The sequence below is a fragment of the Leptinotarsa decemlineata genome, unplaced genomic scaffold, assembly GCF_025532065.1.
Source record: "Leptinotarsa decemlineata unplaced genomic scaffold, Ldec_3_MD MMD2_tig00004307_RagTag_RagTag, whole genome shotgun sequence".
NCBI classification, from domain to species: Eukaryota; Metazoa; Arthropoda; class Insecta; order Coleoptera; family Chrysomelidae; genus Leptinotarsa; species Leptinotarsa decemlineata.
Window position 1 is genome coordinate 4,666,945 of NW_027412606.1, and position 17,759 is coordinate 4,684,703.

Consider the following 17,759-nt stretch of genomic DNA (forward strand, 5'->3'; position numbering starts at 1 on the left):
TTTCCGAAATCAGGTATGTCTGAATTACTATCGCATCTCTCATGTGGTCTTAGCTATGATATCATCTCTTCAATTCTACAACCTTCGTTTCTCGTCCCTAGATTCATAAGAAACAGAAGGCCCTTAGTCACTCATCAAGTCCCAGTAGGACTTCCGTGCAGAGCACCGCACACGAAGAAAACGTATAGAAAACCCCTTGGCCAGGGTAAGATTTCAATGTGTTTTTAATTATTTCAGTAATTTTTTATTTCATCGTTGTAATTCAATTGAATATTAGTATTGAAGAGAGGTTTCAACACTCATTCAATTTGTATGATTCTTACGGGTTATATGGTTATATCCAATATACCAGGGGTATCGATTAGTCAACTAGTCCCTATTGAATGGGGTTGAATCTCACTTTAGTTTTATCTGATTCTGATTGAGAATTTCCTTTCGTAGGGTTTTTTTTCTGGGGTGTAGAACACCTTGTTGACAAACTCTCCGGACTTGGAGGTGTTCAGCTACCTTTGGGGTCCTATTTGGTGATCCATTACTGGTCCATCTTGTTGTGTCCTACAGGGTGATCTATCTTGGTAGTGCTACAGGGTGATCCATCTCCACCGTACTACAGGGTGATCCATCTCCGTCGAACTACGGGGTAGCCTAACACCATATACTGGGTGGCCCAAAAGGAGCACGCAAGTTATAATTGATTTATTTGAATATTTGTGTAATATTGAGTTATTTAAATAATTGTTTGCCCTTCTGTTCATTGATACCTGTTTGATATAGTGTTTGTTTATCGTTTATTAATATAGTGTTTGTTTATTGATACCTGATTGATATAGTGATTCATTTGTGAAACGGAAATTGAGGTATTTTCTTCCTTTCGCGATTGCTTGTTGACACCGATGCGCCTACGCCTGAGCTCACGCGACACAAACGAGTATTCCATAGTAGTATTTACGATTTCGCCCACACCTACCCAATTTTCGTGGTAGTTTTACTTGACATATTGTAGTTTCTTTAAAGCGTCGTTACTACCGTAATTTATGGCTGATTGAATTCGTGATTATATACACCGCGCTCTTGTATTGACATTTGAACATCGCGTAGTAGTGTGAATATCGCATTGTTATCTTAGAAGCGTTGTCGATTAATCCATGTGAGTTAGGTTTACTGAATAAATCATATCGGGGATCTTTATCTTTTATTTCCAATATTAATTGGTAAGTTATTGATATTGTAAGTTACTTAGGGTATCTGGAGGATTAAATTTACCTGGCGCCCATTAAGATCTATTTGAAATTTGCTAAGTTCGTTAACCCACTCCCGTCTCCACTGTTTAGCTTAGCCGCGGATACCCATCTGTCTTATTTGTTACCAACAGATGATTTAGTCTCCTCTTGTGGTTTGTGAGGTGAGAAGTTTCAGTTGTGGAGCGCGCAAAACTAGGTACAACCATTGGGATCGCCACTTTCTTTAGTTATAGCCAATATCTACTTGCAATGGTTCAAAACGCTGGTTAGAAGAAGCCCTCAAGAAATCCTGAGTCTGGTTGAGATATGTTGAGGAGAGTTACATAGTCTAGAAGGATGAAGATATGGAACTGGACACCTTTGTGTAGCACCATCTTCCTCAACGTGCACAATGGAATAGGGTCCACAAGGAAATACTGTTTCTAGTCATGATGAAAGTACCGATAACATGTAGGAAACATCTGTTTACCGTAAACCAATGCACACGGGACATTATCTGAATTAAGGATACAGCCACAACCAGTTTACCAAAAGAGAAGTCATTTAGACATCAATTGATAGCTTATTCAGGCGCTGACTATGTCGAAGATCTTAACTTTGACATGCTTGTATCTGAATGAACTGTGTATATATGTACACAAACATAAAGATAAATTCTTCAATAGAACAGATCATCGATATGACACTGAATCCAGAAATCTTCTTTTGCCTGGCGTGCATAGAATTAACCTATACCAAAAAGTCACTTATAATTGGGATGCAAAGTTTTTAATAATCACCTCGATTCTCTATTCAAACATCTCCAAATATTAATATTTTTAAATCCAGACTTAAAGCATTTCTTATTGAGAAGAACTGTTACAGTATTAGTGAATTTTTGACATAATACTATATTTTATGAAGATGTTTTCTTGTTGACAATTTAAATGTTATATTTGTGCTGTTGTTTTTCAACTGACAGTTGTCATTCATACTATGACACTTTTAACCTTTTTCTAATATGTTCCTGTTGTGTCTTTTTTATTTAAGTCGGTAGGTTCTATGAACTTTTTATATTTCTATATAATTATATATTTTACTTCTTTTATATTAATAATTTATGACTTTGTTCATATCATTTAAATTCATGTCTATATTAATTTTGACGTTTTTGTCAGTTACTGCTGGAATTTAATCATACATTTAGGCTTTTTAACTGAAAAATAAAGATTTATTGTTATCATTATCAGGAGAGAAGTCATTAATCAATTGATAGTTTATTCAGGTGCTGACTATGTCGAATCAGGAGAGAATAGTTACTTGAGAAATCTGGAGGAGCAGACCTTCTGTAGTAGAGAACAAGAGCATCATGAGGAAGAATAGTCATCACAATTGGTGCTATCCTTTCTTTACTTCAGAAACCTGTTAGAGAGAATAAGAAGGATAGGGTCAAAGTACAATAATCTATCAGTGAAAACTGATTGGGATCCGTATCAGCAACTATGTCACCAAACGTATCCAATCCAATCCAATTGCATTCACCGGATACAAAGTTAATGCCGCAAGTGCTACATCGGTAAAACCAATAGACCGCTGGAAGTCCATATTGGCGAGCACGAGAGCAACACCCAGAAAACAACATATTGAGAATAATGGAACGCGTTTGGACTCACCTACATAGCACAGATAGGAAGGAATACATGTTTGAATTAAGAAGCTGCAAAGATGTTAAACAACGACGTATTCAGTCACGCTTGTGCGTAAATATGCAACGTATGAAAACCCCCAATCTGGAAACACGTAGCACTGAATCAGAAAATTGGAAAGAGAAGGGGAAAAATATCTTTCAGGTAATTAACAATCGAAAACGATTGCGGATTCTAAAATCGAAACGTCTTGAAGTGGTTTAATAGTTATCATTGTTATTTCATTTCATCATCTGCATTTTATAGATATTTTATTCATCACAAGAACAAAAGCTTTTGCGACCGGAATCACGATTGAAAAGAACTTAGTCTGAGCTGGTAGTCATCATCAGCAATATGTGCGTTGTCTGCGAGGACTAAGGTTATGACTCGAAGTCTCAGCTGTGACTGATTTTTCGTTCATTATTCAACCCTTCCAATAATTCAATTTCATTTCAGGTCACACTAATTTGTTTTTTTCACAAATTAGCGCTGCTAAATATTTTTTGAGGAAGAAGTTGGAAATGTTCCTGTATTTTACCAATTTCGGAGTTGATAAGGAGTTCATCAACTGTAGTTCATGAAATGTCGATCAAATCCAGCAGAAGAGGGATTCACCATTGGTATGAAAATTGAAATCACAGCATACCTCACATGATTTTTTTCTTCACTACATTTGGCGATCTTCAAATTATCGACCTGACATACTACCTTCAGTCTTTCAGCCGAAACAACCTCAATAAGGTCCTGTACTATTATTACTAAGTCATTAGAAAATTTCATCATAATATTTACATTGATAAGGTTTTGAATATTTGATTAACTTTGTTCAGTATCAAGTGTAGTATAAGAGAAAACAAATATTTGCATAGATAATGTGTTTGAAAAGTTTAATAAATATCAGAATACATCCTTAGTGACTTAGATAGCATTTGTAAAATTGTCACTAACAAAAGTAACAACGGCTGAAAAACATATATTTTTAACGAAATGTAGAGATGTTTTGTGCGAAATTCATCATTTGTCATATTTAGTTTGTTTGTAAAAAACAGTACTGAAACGCTGAAAAAAACATTATTCATTCTCTGAAAAGTAATCAGCTTTTCTTCAACATTAACGCATGAAATATTGCCAGTATCGTTAGTGATTTAGATGAAATTTATAAAATTGTCACTTACAAAGGTAACTACTGCTCAAGAACAGCTATTTTAAACGAAAATTTATGTTTTGTGGGAAATTCAATACTGTAATATGTGATGTAAAAGAAATAACAATTGAAATAAGCCACAACCCTGTCGAAACTATTCGTGAGAAAGAAGTTTGGTAGTGTCACAAGTAGGTTAAAGAAAGTGATGCTAAAATTATTGAAATATGCATCTCTATTGATTATCTAAAACTCTTACACTTCATAATGGGGTTGAACCCGAAACCGGTCGTATAAATAAAATCAACTAGGGGTAATTAGACAAAAGTGTTTTCATTCTTTTCATTAAAGTGATCATGAATTACCACAAAATAAACAAGTCATCAATCACACGTATTATCTGAAGGATCCAGTAAGGTATGACCCTGAACTTCAAACTATCGTACATTCTATTGCCAAAAATTTAAATAGCAAAAATTTACAGAAAAAAACTGAATTTTCGAGAGCAGACCAATGGAGATCCTGTTCTGTAACAGATATTATTTCATTACAAAAATAGTTGGCCACATCATAGATATCATCATCATCATCATCGTTTATTTACACAAAAGAAAAACAGCAACCATAATAAGGCTATGCATTTTGCAAATAAACATTGGGAAACCCACAGAAGCAACAGGTGTTGCTTGTGCGTGGTGTAAATAAATTTTTATAACTTCAGATACTAAAATTAATAATGAGTATAAGGTTAACAAAAGGGTGAAATAAATATATACAGAACATTCAAAAACTTTGTAGACGTGTAAGTAGATATAAAATTAATCATATGTGGTATAAATAAAATAGATTAAAATAACCATTATAACAATCATAAGAACATCCGAGACTCTTATATATAAAATGAATCACATGTATAAGTAAAATCATTCTGATCACAAAACAATTGGACACGTGTAAGGATGAAATAGATCACATGGGAGGTGTAAATAAAATTTCTTACAAGTTGGAAATTGTCTTGCGAGAGCGTAACGGTGAGTAATTATTTTTTTTATTTGAATAGAACATTTCAAATAGCATCATCAAATATTTGACCAATTGTCTCACGAGGTTGGCTTCTAATTAATTTATCGACCGCTTTTTTCAGATGTGAACATGATTCTAGGGAATGTATGCTATCTGGTAGGGAGTTGAATACAGTTGGTCCCAGAAAATTATAGGACCTCTGACCTACATTCTTGGATGCATATGGTATAATATATTTATTTTTGTGACGTGTGATATACTCATGGCTCGGCCGACTTAGTTTTCTCTTTTCCTTGAATTGATTTAGCACAAGTGTCTTATAAAATAATTGTCTTAGGTCGAACATCCCAGATTCCTCATACAACTTGTCACTACTATAGCGGAGAGACTTGTTCAACATTAGTTTTAAGAATTTCCTCTGTATTACGTTTAATGGATACAGGTAAGTTTTGGATACTCCTCCCCATCCTATTAGGCAGTATGTCAAATGACTGTACCAGACTATAATAAACTATTTTTTTTGTTTCAGATCCAATCTGTTGTTAAGTTGGCGGAACTTATAAAGAATAGTTCTTAATTTTTTCACCAAATAATTTATATGGAAGTTCCATCTCAAATGAGAATCTATTAAAACTCCTAAGTATTTTATATTTGTCGTTGAAGATATTCTGAATGTATTTTGAATAGTTATGAATTGATATTGTGGCAAGGAAGATTTATAATTACAGAAAGGTAAGAAAAATTTCTTGTTAAAATTTAAGGAAAGTTGTTTGTAATCAAACCAATCTTTAATCATTTCCAGGTCTTTTTCTGCTTGTTCTTTGATCTCAAGCCAGGTTTCCCCAGAGTAGAAAACCGCAGTGTCATCTGCAAAACTAGTTATTTCACCTGAAGATCCTATAGAAAATAATTGGTTCACATATATACAGAATAGTACTGGACCTAAAACCGTTCCTTGTGGTACTCCATATTCAATTTTCCTTTCAGTACTTTTTATATTTTGAATTCTCACGATTTGTTTCCGATCTGTCAAATATGATTTCAATAATTTGATTGCGTTCCCTCTTATTCCAATGTTCTCCAGAGTGGTTAATAGTATGGAGTGGTTAACTGTGTCAAATGCTTTTGATAGATCGATCAAGGAACTTGCTGGTTCATACTGGAGAATGCAGGAATCAATATCAGTGGTGGACAATATTTTGTTTGTTGATCACAAATTAGTAGTACCTTCGAATTCGAGAACTGAAATGTTGATGAGTTCACATAATAACGAAGAGCATAGAAAATAAAGTAGTGAGTTGTGAAATTTGTGAAAAATTTCGAAATCGAGCACGAAAGAAAGTGGCAACTGATATACAGTGCTTTTCTTTAGTGTCCCCCCCCCCTTTATTTTTTGAACAAGTCAACTCAAAAAATTGAAATTTGGGAGAATGAAATTAATGCATGAATACTTTATTTTGAAGTGGAATCAACAGATGGAACTTTCAAGATGGCGACTGGGCGTCATCTGGGAAAGAAGTTAAATAGAAAGGGGTATCTTGCGATACATCTTTTTGAAGCTCCTGGCAAATGCTTCACAACCCTAGAATATAATGTCAATATCTTCAACTACTACAAAATGGTGGCACTTTCAATAATTGCCTGAATACATTGACATTTAACTACATAATAGGAGGTAATAAGCTTGAGGTCAGTTCAAAGATGCTCGAAATGGTGACCTTGAAATTCTTGATATAAGACTAGCTTATCCGATATTTCACACCAGAATGAATATATTTTTCTTTTTATGTAGTTAAGTAAGGTAATTTTATCTCGAAACAAGTGTTTGCTCACTTATCGAGTAGGTATCATTTATGCAAAAAAATTGTATTTGCTGTATACATTCTCTCTCTCTTTTCATCAATAAATGATATTATTATTATATAAAATCTGACATACGACATAACCCCTTTGGCATCTCCCTGGTTATACAGAGACTCATATGACTGCAACCATGTACATCGGACACAGCACAGTAATTTTTTATATTGAATGACTATGTTTGGAAAACAAATTACTAAATATTACATATTTATACATTTCTACCTTGCAGGTATTCTGAATATCGTAATTCATTTGATCACCCTGATCCACATCTGAAATACAAACGACCTCTGATATATTGGCACATCTTTGCAGTTCGTCTGGCATTCATAGTTGTCTACCAGAATCTGGTGAGTTTTGTGATGACAGCAGTTCAGTGGATAATTCCGGATATGAGCAGAAAACTGAATGACAGAATCAGAAAGGAGGCATATAAAACAAATGAGACCATTATCCATCATGAGACAGAGAGAGCTAGGAGGAAAAAATCGAGTAAGTAGACCAAGTAGAACATCAAACTTGTTCTTAGTATCATTTATGTTCTCTGCCAAATATCCAATATCGATTTTCACTTCCTATCGTCCAACACGTGTCAGGAATCACACGTTAAAAGGTGAGCCCTCGTTATTCCTTAGCTCGCACAAGTTTCGACTTTTGAGACTTGTCGTTCGTAGGGAGACGACAGCCTCCCTAACAGATATAATTATCAGGATTAGAAACTGGCATGATTATTGTTAGTTACTGAAACATACAGAGTTGAGTTATCAGCTGTAGAAGTTTCTTTCTTTTATGTATTATATAACTAAATCAAATATATAACACTGTAATATTTTTTACTAGTTATTCATTCTGTGAATGAAAAGTATCCATCTTACCATCAACATGAATGCATAAAAAGTCGACATCCAAGTGAATCAATAAAGACGACACGTTTGATTATCAAAGTATAATGTAATGAGCACAAATCACATGCAAGTCTTTCTCGTAGGAGATTGAAGGTTCATTACATTACATTTTTTATTCACTCACAACCAGAAGCTGTTAAAAACCAATAAAATGTTATTGAGTTCATTTCATTAGAAAAGACTATCAAGAAATTCCTTTAAAAGGTTTTCTGAAAACACGTTGATGAAATAAGTTATGACCTTTCATTTCCCGAAGATAACTGAATTTTCATACCGCTTTTATTTTTTCTTCAAGAATAATAGACCAATATAACTTTATTCAGCACTAGTTGTTGAAAGATGAAATTTCATAAAAACACAGGATAATAAAAGGAAGGATATGCGTATTGACCCTATGACTTTTATGTCGACATTAGTGAATGGAATTGGCTGATACTTGATGAAAATACATAAACAATTATTGTGAATCTTTCGATTTCCACAGAACAAAAATTTGAGTTGTCAAAATAAGAAACATTTTGAAAACTTTGTGTCTCGGGCGACTAGTTTTTTGTCAACAAAGAAATGTCTCGTCGGCAGGCGGAAGGATCAAAAGGTTTCGGTGTTTTGTCTGTGTTTTCGTAAACAGAGTTCGCTATGTGGAAACAGTCAGCGACAACAAGCAGCTATTCAGATATGACATATTTGTAATTTGTATTCTGTTTTTTTTAAGGACAAGACACAAGACACTATCACTCACTACGTAGTACGTACCACACTATATCCTGCATCAACAAACTTCAAACGCACCGCCCACGAACGAATAACGAAGAAACCATCAATCCGAAATAATAAATGCCATACGTTGATACGCTGCAAGGGAGCCAAGCCTCCGACCGCTTTAAAAAACACAAGCTCCGCAAGACCGATCCAGCCAGTGACATACTTACGTCCCGATTTGTAATTTCAGTTGCAGAAATTATAGCGTTAGAGGAGGCTATCCTCCAGTTGGTCTTCGTTAGTGTACGACTGCGTTTGTTTTTGATTTAATTATATCGGACGGACCGGGACTGAAAACTATTTCGGTAAATCGTTTTAGTGTTTCTTGATAATATTTTTTGTTCATGTATAAAACAGGCAGGTATTATATCAGTGCTTTTTGGTAATATTTTTAATGTGTTTTCTTCCAATTTCAAGATGCTTTCAGGTTTTCACTTTTCGGTAAGTTTTTTTTTTCCATTTATTATGGATAAGTTGGACGAAATTAAAAAATCTGACTATACAGTCGATTGGTTGCTGACAAGGCCTCAACCAAATTTGTGTGTATATAGTCTTTATGACTATAGCCTCCCCTGTTCTCCAATGCACGAGCCGTCACTGTGTTCGTGTAGTGGAGACGACAGAACACATTTCACAATAAAACACGAGACTCAGGCTAGTTTTGGTCTGTTTGGAATTCGATTCAGTTTTAGAAACTGAAACACGTTTTTTTTGTAACTGTTTTCGAAAACAAAACTAGTCGCAAGCGAGTCCGTTTAGTGGAAATCCGCCTTAATGAAGTTTGCTGTACTTGGAAAGGTTGACAGAAATTATTCCTAGGTACTATAACCCATCTTTATCGATTACTAGTAGTAATCGTCGAATTTGGTTTGTCACATCAAGTTTCGTGACAAACCACTTCAAACAAATAGTTACAATATTTTTAATTAACCCAAAACTTCAGGTTTCCAACTTCAGAACTGACGAAATTCAATATAATCTTTGAACCCCTTGGGAATGAAAGTTCCTGATTCCCTTTCTTGATGCTCATTCACGCTATACAAAGAACCTACCTGCAAATTTTAAGATTCTAGGATCAGTAGCTTCGGCTGTACGCGGGCAATAGCTGGTAATTTTTATTTTTAGTTTAAAAACACAATATCTAAAAGAAATATGCTAACTGCATTAAGTAATGAATAGCTTCAAGAATCGAATTATGTTACTTATAAATAAATTCGCAAAACTAACACAATCGTCAACGACGTCTGCCCTTCCGCGTCTGCCCGCGTTCGGGTCACGTTCTCGGCGATGGCGCTTCATTGCTTAGACCCTCCACCCCCGCGCATCGTCCCTTGTCTTACAGTAGACGTGACGCGTAATAGCGTACTACGTTGCGTTGAGTTAATGTTATCGTAATAACTTTTGAACGATTCGTCCAAATTTCTTAGTGGCATTAGCTGGGTTAGTTGTTGTTTTTCCGTCGCGTATCTGCCACACGTATCTACAAAGTCGAAGGATAAGGTGTTTCCACCTGAACCTGCAGCATGTCATGTGAGGGAAATAAAAAAATCATTCAAACGCATCTCGCATAACCAAAAATGTCAGTCAAGCCCATACCTGTTTAACATTTCCTGAAAAATATATCTTATTATTTTGTTCTCTGACGTTTGAAACTAGGTTTGAATATATTTCAAAGTGGAAACATATTTCTCGGTATTCGTGAACTGGGTCAAGCATAATCATTCTTCATCCCAATTCTGAAAATGTGAAGATATTGAGAATTCTCATTCAGACAATATGGAAATGAACCCCAGTACAGCGGAAATTTCATGAAATCCTCCAGAGAATATATCACGAAATATGAGAAAGGTAGATGATATCAAGAGTGGCTGTTTCATGTAACTTCAGATATTTTCAGTCGATACGAAATGCGTTATATAAGGTTTCAAGTGCTCTGAACTTTGAAGTGAATTCCGCATTTGGCAAGGAGAAAAGTGAGATAAGTAATATTCAGTATGATATTTCCTTCCATCATGACCACATAAATCAGGCGGAAAATAATTTGTTTTTAGGAAAGAAAAGCTTCATGGTTGACAATGCTTTATGTTTAGACAATAAATGTGGTTAACACTTCCATAGGAAGAAAGAAAGCAATTAAGTTCGCCATGAAGAAATCAGTTTTGGGAAAAAAGGCCACCTATTCCTAGAGGAAGAAAACGACATGTTTGTGATAGGCAGAATCATTTGTCGAACGGATTTAGTTCAATATCGGATCGATTCCGGCGATACCAAGCCACGTCACCACGGAAACGACTGTTCTCCGCAAAGCAGGACGAAGCTTCATCCATCGTTAAAGATATATTGGAGGAAGCAGTGATCGAAGAATCAATCAACCCCTGGTCGTCACCTGTGGTGTTGGTGACTGAGAAAGATGTATCGGCGAGATTTTACGTAGATTACAGGAAGCTCAATGATGTCACTTCCTAGAATAAGTGACACCTTGAATTTGTTGGCTGAATGCAGATGGTTCTCAACATCAGATCTAGAAAACCGATACTGGCTGGTGGTCATTCACCCTGAGGATTAGGAAAAGGCTACCCTTTGGATTATGCAATGCACCCGCAACGTTTGAACGTTTGATGGAGTTAGTGCTAGAAAACATACCTGGTCAATCTTGATGACATTATAGTGACCGGAAAAACTTTGGACGAATGTTAAAAGGTGAATTTCTAGGGACATGTTGTGTCCTTGAAAGAAGTAGTTGAAACAGATCCAGAGAAAATCAAGGCAGTGCAAGAATGGACAACACCGAAGAGCAAGCACGATGAAAGAATTTTCCTTAAACTCTGTAGCTATCATTGGCTTTCGGAAAATTACCATCTTCGTTTGGTCACCAGACTGCCAGCAAGCATTCAAGGCCCTAAAGAGATATTTGACTAGCACCTTGGTTCTGGCACATCCAAATGAAGAGGGTTTATTCATACTCGATAGGAAAGCATCCCAACATAAAGTAAGCGCCGTACTCTCTGGAATACAAGAAGATATCGTTATAGGCTATCTCAGTAAGTCCCTGGAAACATCCGAAATAGGATGTTTCCAGATAGGATGATGAGCTCTCCAACCTACCGCTGAAGCAACCTTTTAGTGTCCTCGTCCAGAGATACGGACAGAAACTGTTGAGAAGTTATGTTTTTACGCTAACTGGATGTGAGGAATCACCTGACCATGGTGTGGTACGGTCATTAACAGCTTCCGAGGGTGACACTACCTTCATGATGAGGTGGCATAGCGCGACAAAGGACAAAGGAGTGATGCTGGAATGTCAAGAGATTTTCAGGTAAAGCCAGCAAAGAAATGTTTACTAGCTTCAATGGGACTCCTTATGCATTCGAGATGACCTTCTCAGTCGAAAATGAAAAAAGTCGAATGGAAGGACCAATGCACGAGTGGTACTCTTGGGTTAATTGTCGCCGAGCCATGGAGGGATGGATCAAGCGCTGTGACCTATGCCCTTCGAGGAATGGTCCGAAGACAATGCTAGGTGAAAGTTGCAGCAGCAAAGTGATGCCATTGACATTCTGAGACCACTTTCTGCCACCGCATCCGGTAGCAAGTACCTGATGGTTGTGATGGATTATTTCTTCAAATGGCCTGAAGGAGAAGTCTAACCACACTAAGAGGCTAAAACGGTGACAGAAGCTCTATTTCACACCGTGCCAGGCACGGAGTACCTACCAAGCGTTACACTCGGAACAGGGCCACAATTCGAATCGGATCCAAAAACAAGCACTTTTCCAAATCTCCAGAAATGCAATACTCTTCCCGATGTGCGTTTCGCCAACTGAGTTTTCGTTTTCAGGAAATGAAAGAAACAGGTTTATTAATCTCTATCTGGTACTTGTTACTGAATGTGGTCGCGAAAAGTGGTCCCAGAATGTCGATGGCGATTCCATTGAGTACAGCTTCAACTTTTACTTCATACTTGTCTAAAAACTAATACTTTTCCCAATCACCAAAAATGCAATACCCTTTTCGACGCGCATTTCACCAATCTAGTTTTCAGGAGATGAAGAAAATTGTTTCCTTTAACTTGACTGGTAAAACGCGGGTCTTTGACTACTAATCCAGAAAATGATTATGATTTCATCTAGCGGCTTTGCTGTGAAAGCTGTTGAAGAAAGACAGAAAGCTATTTCTCATTGCATAGTCGATGTCTACGTTTGGTTTTGCAACAGATTACCGTAGACCGTAGAGACTCTTGTTTATTGAATAAGCAAGGTTTGAATTCCGTCACCCCTCTAGGTTGTATCTCCTTTTCGAAAATACTTATTTATTGGAAAAACGGGTATTATATAACTCATGGTCTTTCTTACTTCACTATCACTTCACTATCTGAAATTTTGGTGTGCAGTTTTCTAGGAAATGAAAATTGACGAAAGAATTTTTCTAATACCTCATTATATTCCAGCGACTGCTTTTATTTCTTTCAGTATAAACTGAGCTATCGCTTCTTGTGAAGTTCAGAATGAAAATCAAATACGGCCCTGAGTTTATGAGAAAATTGAATGCATATGAGACAATTACGCAATTTTTTATGATGTATTTATATCATTTCAATCTTATCAGAATATACCTTTCAACACGTTTATCTTTAATAATCCAAACTGCACTTTCGCCAATATCGTTTAACAAAGCAACAGTCCAAGTTCGTTTGTCACAGCAAAATGGCGGAGGTCAGGTATGTGAAAGATTTGTAATATGGCAGTATGCACAACTATACAATGATAGATAATTTCGATAAAGAACTTAGTATCATCAAGCAAATTGCGGTTAACAATGGGTTTAAAGCCGAATTAATAAACAAAATACTTGCCAAGAAAGTCTACACAAAAGCGATTCGAGACGTTTTTCCTATTGATAAGGTAGATAATCAAAATTATAGAGCTTTAACGTATTTTGGACAACCAACGGAAAAAGTAGCTTCATTTTTGAGGAATCGAGATATTAAAATTGCATATAGAACAAGTAATACGTTGGGAAAGTTAGTTAAAAATAATAAAGACAAAACATCCAAATTCGAGAAATCAGGAGTATATAAATTGAAGTGTGGAACGTGCCCTAAGGTATATATTGGTCAAACTGGCAGGACATTTAGTAATCGAATCCAGGAACATCATACGAGCTGTGTAAATAAGCAAACAATTTCAACATATTCAAATCATCTTCTAGAAGAAAAACATATCTTCAACGAAGAGTTCGAAATTTTGCACATAGAAAATAAAGGTTTGAAACTGAATCATTTGGAAGCAATGGAAATTATTAAACTTAAAAATCCAAACATTCTAATGAATGACCAACTAGATTTAAATAGATCACCATTATTGAACTTGTTTTCTTAAAAACCCAGAAAGAATTTTTATCGATGTAGATGTGAGGTAATATGCTTCAGGTGTTCATAATTGAACAGGTACGTTAGATAGAGGTTCAAGTAATTTCTTAGAGGTACTCTCAATTATGTTTACCTGTAGTATATAAATATTAATGTAAGTATAACTTGATGTATAAATCACTTGAAAAAGCTAATGTCTTAGCGAAACATGTTGATATATTTTCAAATAAAGGTTGTGGATATCAAATCGTGAGGTGTAGTTTTTGAAATTACAATGAATGATTCTGAAATCAACTATGAAATAAATCACTAGTCGATGATTCGAGAAACACCTCAATCGATAATTTTTATGCCCGGAATTGACCAAATCAATAATCCTTCTCGACTATTTTGTATGACAAAAATGAAAATTTGTCGTCAAAGCTGTTACCCACGAAGATTTCATACAGTGTTTCAAATTGGAAAACGTTCCTGTCAAAATATTTCAGGTAATCCAAAAATTAAACGTCTATCTTTCATTCAACAGGAGCATTTTTCAAATATATTTTTCAGCTTTTTGTATAACGGAGTTGGAAAAATCTTAATGTCGTATATGACAGTGTTAAGTGTTAACTCCGTGGTTTTGACAGAATCACACGCTGAAAGACCTTATTCGTCCTTACATCGCACAAGTTTCGACTTTCAAGATTACTTACCATTCATATTATTAGTAGTATAACACTGATTCCCCAGATACACATAGAATCCACAACACAAGACAGAACAGTAGTAATAATATCCATCTGCCAATACCCATATGGACTCTTACCAAACACTCTGTACACATGTACGAAGGGAAAAAAAATGTTCAACCATTTACCACAGGTAGTTAGGAATATAATAGAGCAGAGACGTTTCAGGGAGTCGGTCAAAAATACAGGGTGTAACTAAAAAGTGTAAAACATTTGAGGAGGTGATTCCTCATCGAAAAAATAATACGATCTTTCACATAAAGAAATTCCATTGGAGCATCCCTTGTTGAGATACAACCCATTAAAAGGGGTACATAAAATTTGTATAACAATTTTTTTCACAAGCACTAAAAATGTTATAATATTGAATTTCACCTGACGTTTTGTACTACCAAAAAGACAGAAATTTATTTGGTTTACCAAATGCTAGTAAGGGGTGGAAAACGCAACCCCTAAAATATATTTCCAATGTAACTTTTTGTCTTATTATTTGTTTACCATTTAAAAATTTATTTCCGATAGCCTGTTTCATTCTAAACAAAAAATATCTCTTGGGTTGTTCGTCCTAAATAAACCAGTTCGCAGCAAAAAATTATTATAGGAACAACTACAGAGATACATCGTCATAAATGCGAAAATACGAAACTAATCTATCTAGTAGGTCGCTTTTAGCGATAGTGACAATTGAATTGGTATGACGCTGTCAGTTTGTGAATTTTCGAAATTTAATTAATACTAATTGTGTGTTGTTGTTCTGTTCTTAATTTGTTACTTTAATAATTCACTTGTTATTAAAATGGCATACACGAATGAGGAAATGGCTGATATGCATTACGTTTACGGTCTGTCGCAGAGGAATGGGTTAGAAGCTTTTAGAAGATATGCTGAAATGTATCCTCAATGGCAGCATCCTTCACATAGAATATTTGCTCGACTCCATCAACGATTACGAGAATATGGTTCATTCGACCAAAGAACGCAGCATTGTGGTCGCCATCGAGAAGTACGAACACCACAGCTTGAGGAAGCAGTACTTAATTTGATTGAAGAAAAACCTACTACCAGTACTAGAAAGACTGCTTTCCAGCTAAATGTTGATCGTATGACGGTATTTCGAATTTTAAAGGAACAACTCTTATATCCTTACCATCTGCAACGAGTACAGGCAGTGTTACCGCGAGACTTTCCGAACCGTCGTGAATTTTGCAATTGGATGCTGGAAATGATTAGAAGAAATTGTGACTTTCTGAAGACGATAGAATTCACAGACGAATGTAGTTTTTCTCCGGACAAGAAACCCTCACGCTATTGTCGAAACTAACCATCAAGAACAGTTTTCTCTTAACGTGTGGCTCGGAGTTATTGGGGATGAATTAATTGGGCCTCATTTTCTACCTCCTCGATTGAATGGTGAAGCATACGTTCAATTTTTAAGAGAAGTGCATCCAGTACTGCTGGAGGAAGTTCCTTTGGTCGTCAGAAGGGATATGTTTTGGTCAAGTAGCACGTCAGCATTTAACTGAAACATATGCAAATCAGTGGATATGTCGAGGAGGACCACAGAACTGGCCCGCTCGATCCCCGGATCTCAATCCTCTCGATTTCTCTATTTAGGGCCATTTACAGCATTTTGTTTATCGTACTCCTATTCGCGAGGTAAAGGACTTAAGAAACCGCATCATCAGGGTAATCAGAGAGACTCCAGAAATATTTGAGCGAATAAGTGGCTCAATGCGCCGAAGTCTAGACGCATGCGTAATATCTGAAGGTAGCCATATTGAACATTTACTATAATTTCTACATGTTGTGTGTTTTGTTATTGATAAATTAGTTTTGTTCAATACCCTTTGATCGTTTAATGCAGGTACTAACTACAAAAGAACAATAAATCCAGTTCGCATTTATGACGATGTATCTCTCTAGTTGTTCGTAAAATAATTTTTTGCTGCGAACTGGTTTATTTTGGGCAAAAAATCCAAGATATTTTCTTTGTTTAGAATGAAACAGGCTATCGGAAATACATTTTTAAATGGTAAACAAATAATAAGGGGTTGCGTTTTCCACCCCTTACAACCATGGGGTAAACCAAATAAATTTCTGGCCAAGTGTCTTTTTGGTAGTACAAAACGTCAGGTTAATTTCAATATCGTAACTTTTTCAGTGCTTGTGAAAAAAATTGTTATATACCCCCTTCAAGGGGCTGTATCTTAACAAGGGATGCTCCAATGAAGTTTCTTTATAGGAAAGATCCTATCTTTTTTCGATGAGGAATCACCTCCTTAAATGTTTAGTCACACCCTGTATACTGTTCATGAAAGCTTATAATATATAGCCTGCAGGAATACCATGGTGACAAATTGTAAATATTCTTAGTCTTCTGCCAAGATAAACTTAACAATATTATGTATTGACTATCATGTTTTTATCAACCATGGTCTTTTTTAGAGAGTGTTCGCCTCTAGAAAGTGCCTGTGTGGCTTATCGATGTCCAACCACTGCACGAACGTCTCCTGTTGATATAAAAGGTCCACTTTCCACGTGACGATCCGATCCAAAAAAGGATCGTTTTGGTTGCGCAAAATCAAAAAAGAGCCTTCTAACGGGTCAATTTCTGTAAATCGTTGAAATCGTGAAGCACTCACTTTTCGAAATTTTGATCTTTCCAATAGGTTTCAAACCGATGTGTGAACAGGAACATGAAACTGTCAGGCATGTCCTATGCGAGTGTTTAGAATTATCGTCAAAAATAGAGTGTGTGCTCGGCGAGTTTTGGCCTACCCAGTGCCGTTCTACCTTCCTGGAAAGGACAGGACGGACGATGACCTAGGAGGACAACTCCTCGGGAGGATGTACAATGGCTCACATGTGGCCTAAGTGCTGTGGGCCTACACCCACTCTGGGTGTAGGCCCACAGCACTTAGGTGTAGGTCGACCACTCTGGAGCTCATTTTCGAGGCTTAAGTTACTGAGATGAAATTTCGCAAACCAACCTCGAACAGTACGTTCATTAACAGTATCATTGCCAAATACCTGGTGGATTTTTTGGGCTGTTTCAGCAGCG

General features: G+C 36.1%; 3 protein-coding genes across 10 annotated transcripts in view; 2 read left to right on the top strand and 1 right to left on the bottom strand.

Annotated features, from left to right (window-relative positions):
• Positions 1–17,759, bottom strand: part of LOC111509513 (beta-1-syntrophin) — a 306,745-nt gene that overhangs the window by 284,848 nt on the left and 4,138 nt on the right. The gene's annotated exons all lie outside the window — the stretch shown is intronic.
• Positions 2,035–8,968, top strand: LOC141483871 (anoctamin-4-like). 7 transcript variants are annotated; one of them, XM_074178809.1, is made up of 6 exons: positions 2,035–2,273; positions 2,497–3,070; positions 3,173–3,287; positions 3,365–3,528; positions 7,165–7,427; positions 8,553–8,968. In XM_074178809.1, exons 4-6 carry the CDS (start codon positions 3,491–3,493, stop codon positions 8,669–8,671), a joined length of 420 nt encoding a protein of 139 aa, XP_074034910.1. In that variant the 5' UTR covers positions 2,035–2,273; positions 2,497–3,070; positions 3,173–3,287; positions 3,365–3,490; the 3' UTR covers positions 8,672–8,968. The 7 variants fall into 7 exon arrangements, 2 of the variants coding, with proteins under 2 accessions (XP_074034910.1, XP_074034909.1); XR_012466342.1 differs by lacking the exons at positions 2,035–2,273; positions 2,497–3,070; positions 3,173–3,287; positions 3,365–3,528 and adding exons at positions 3,609–5,080; positions 5,194–5,297; positions 5,410–5,514; positions 5,602–5,804; XR_012466340.1 differs by lacking the exons at positions 2,035–2,273; positions 2,497–3,070; positions 3,173–3,287; positions 3,365–3,528 and adding exons at positions 3,611–5,080; positions 5,194–5,514; positions 5,602–5,804.
• LOC111513245 (purine nucleoside phosphorylase) overlaps positions 13,194–17,759 on the top strand; it is a 49,917-nt gene continuing 45,351 nt past the window's right edge. For both annotated transcript variants that reach the window (XM_074178805.1, XM_074178807.1), the window contains exon 1: positions 13,194–13,316. In XM_074178805.1, the coding sequence (XP_074034906.1) occupies positions 13,303–13,316 (14 nt within the window). In that variant the 5' untranslated portion in view covers positions 13,194–13,302. The remainder of the gene's footprint in view (positions 13,317–17,759) is intronic.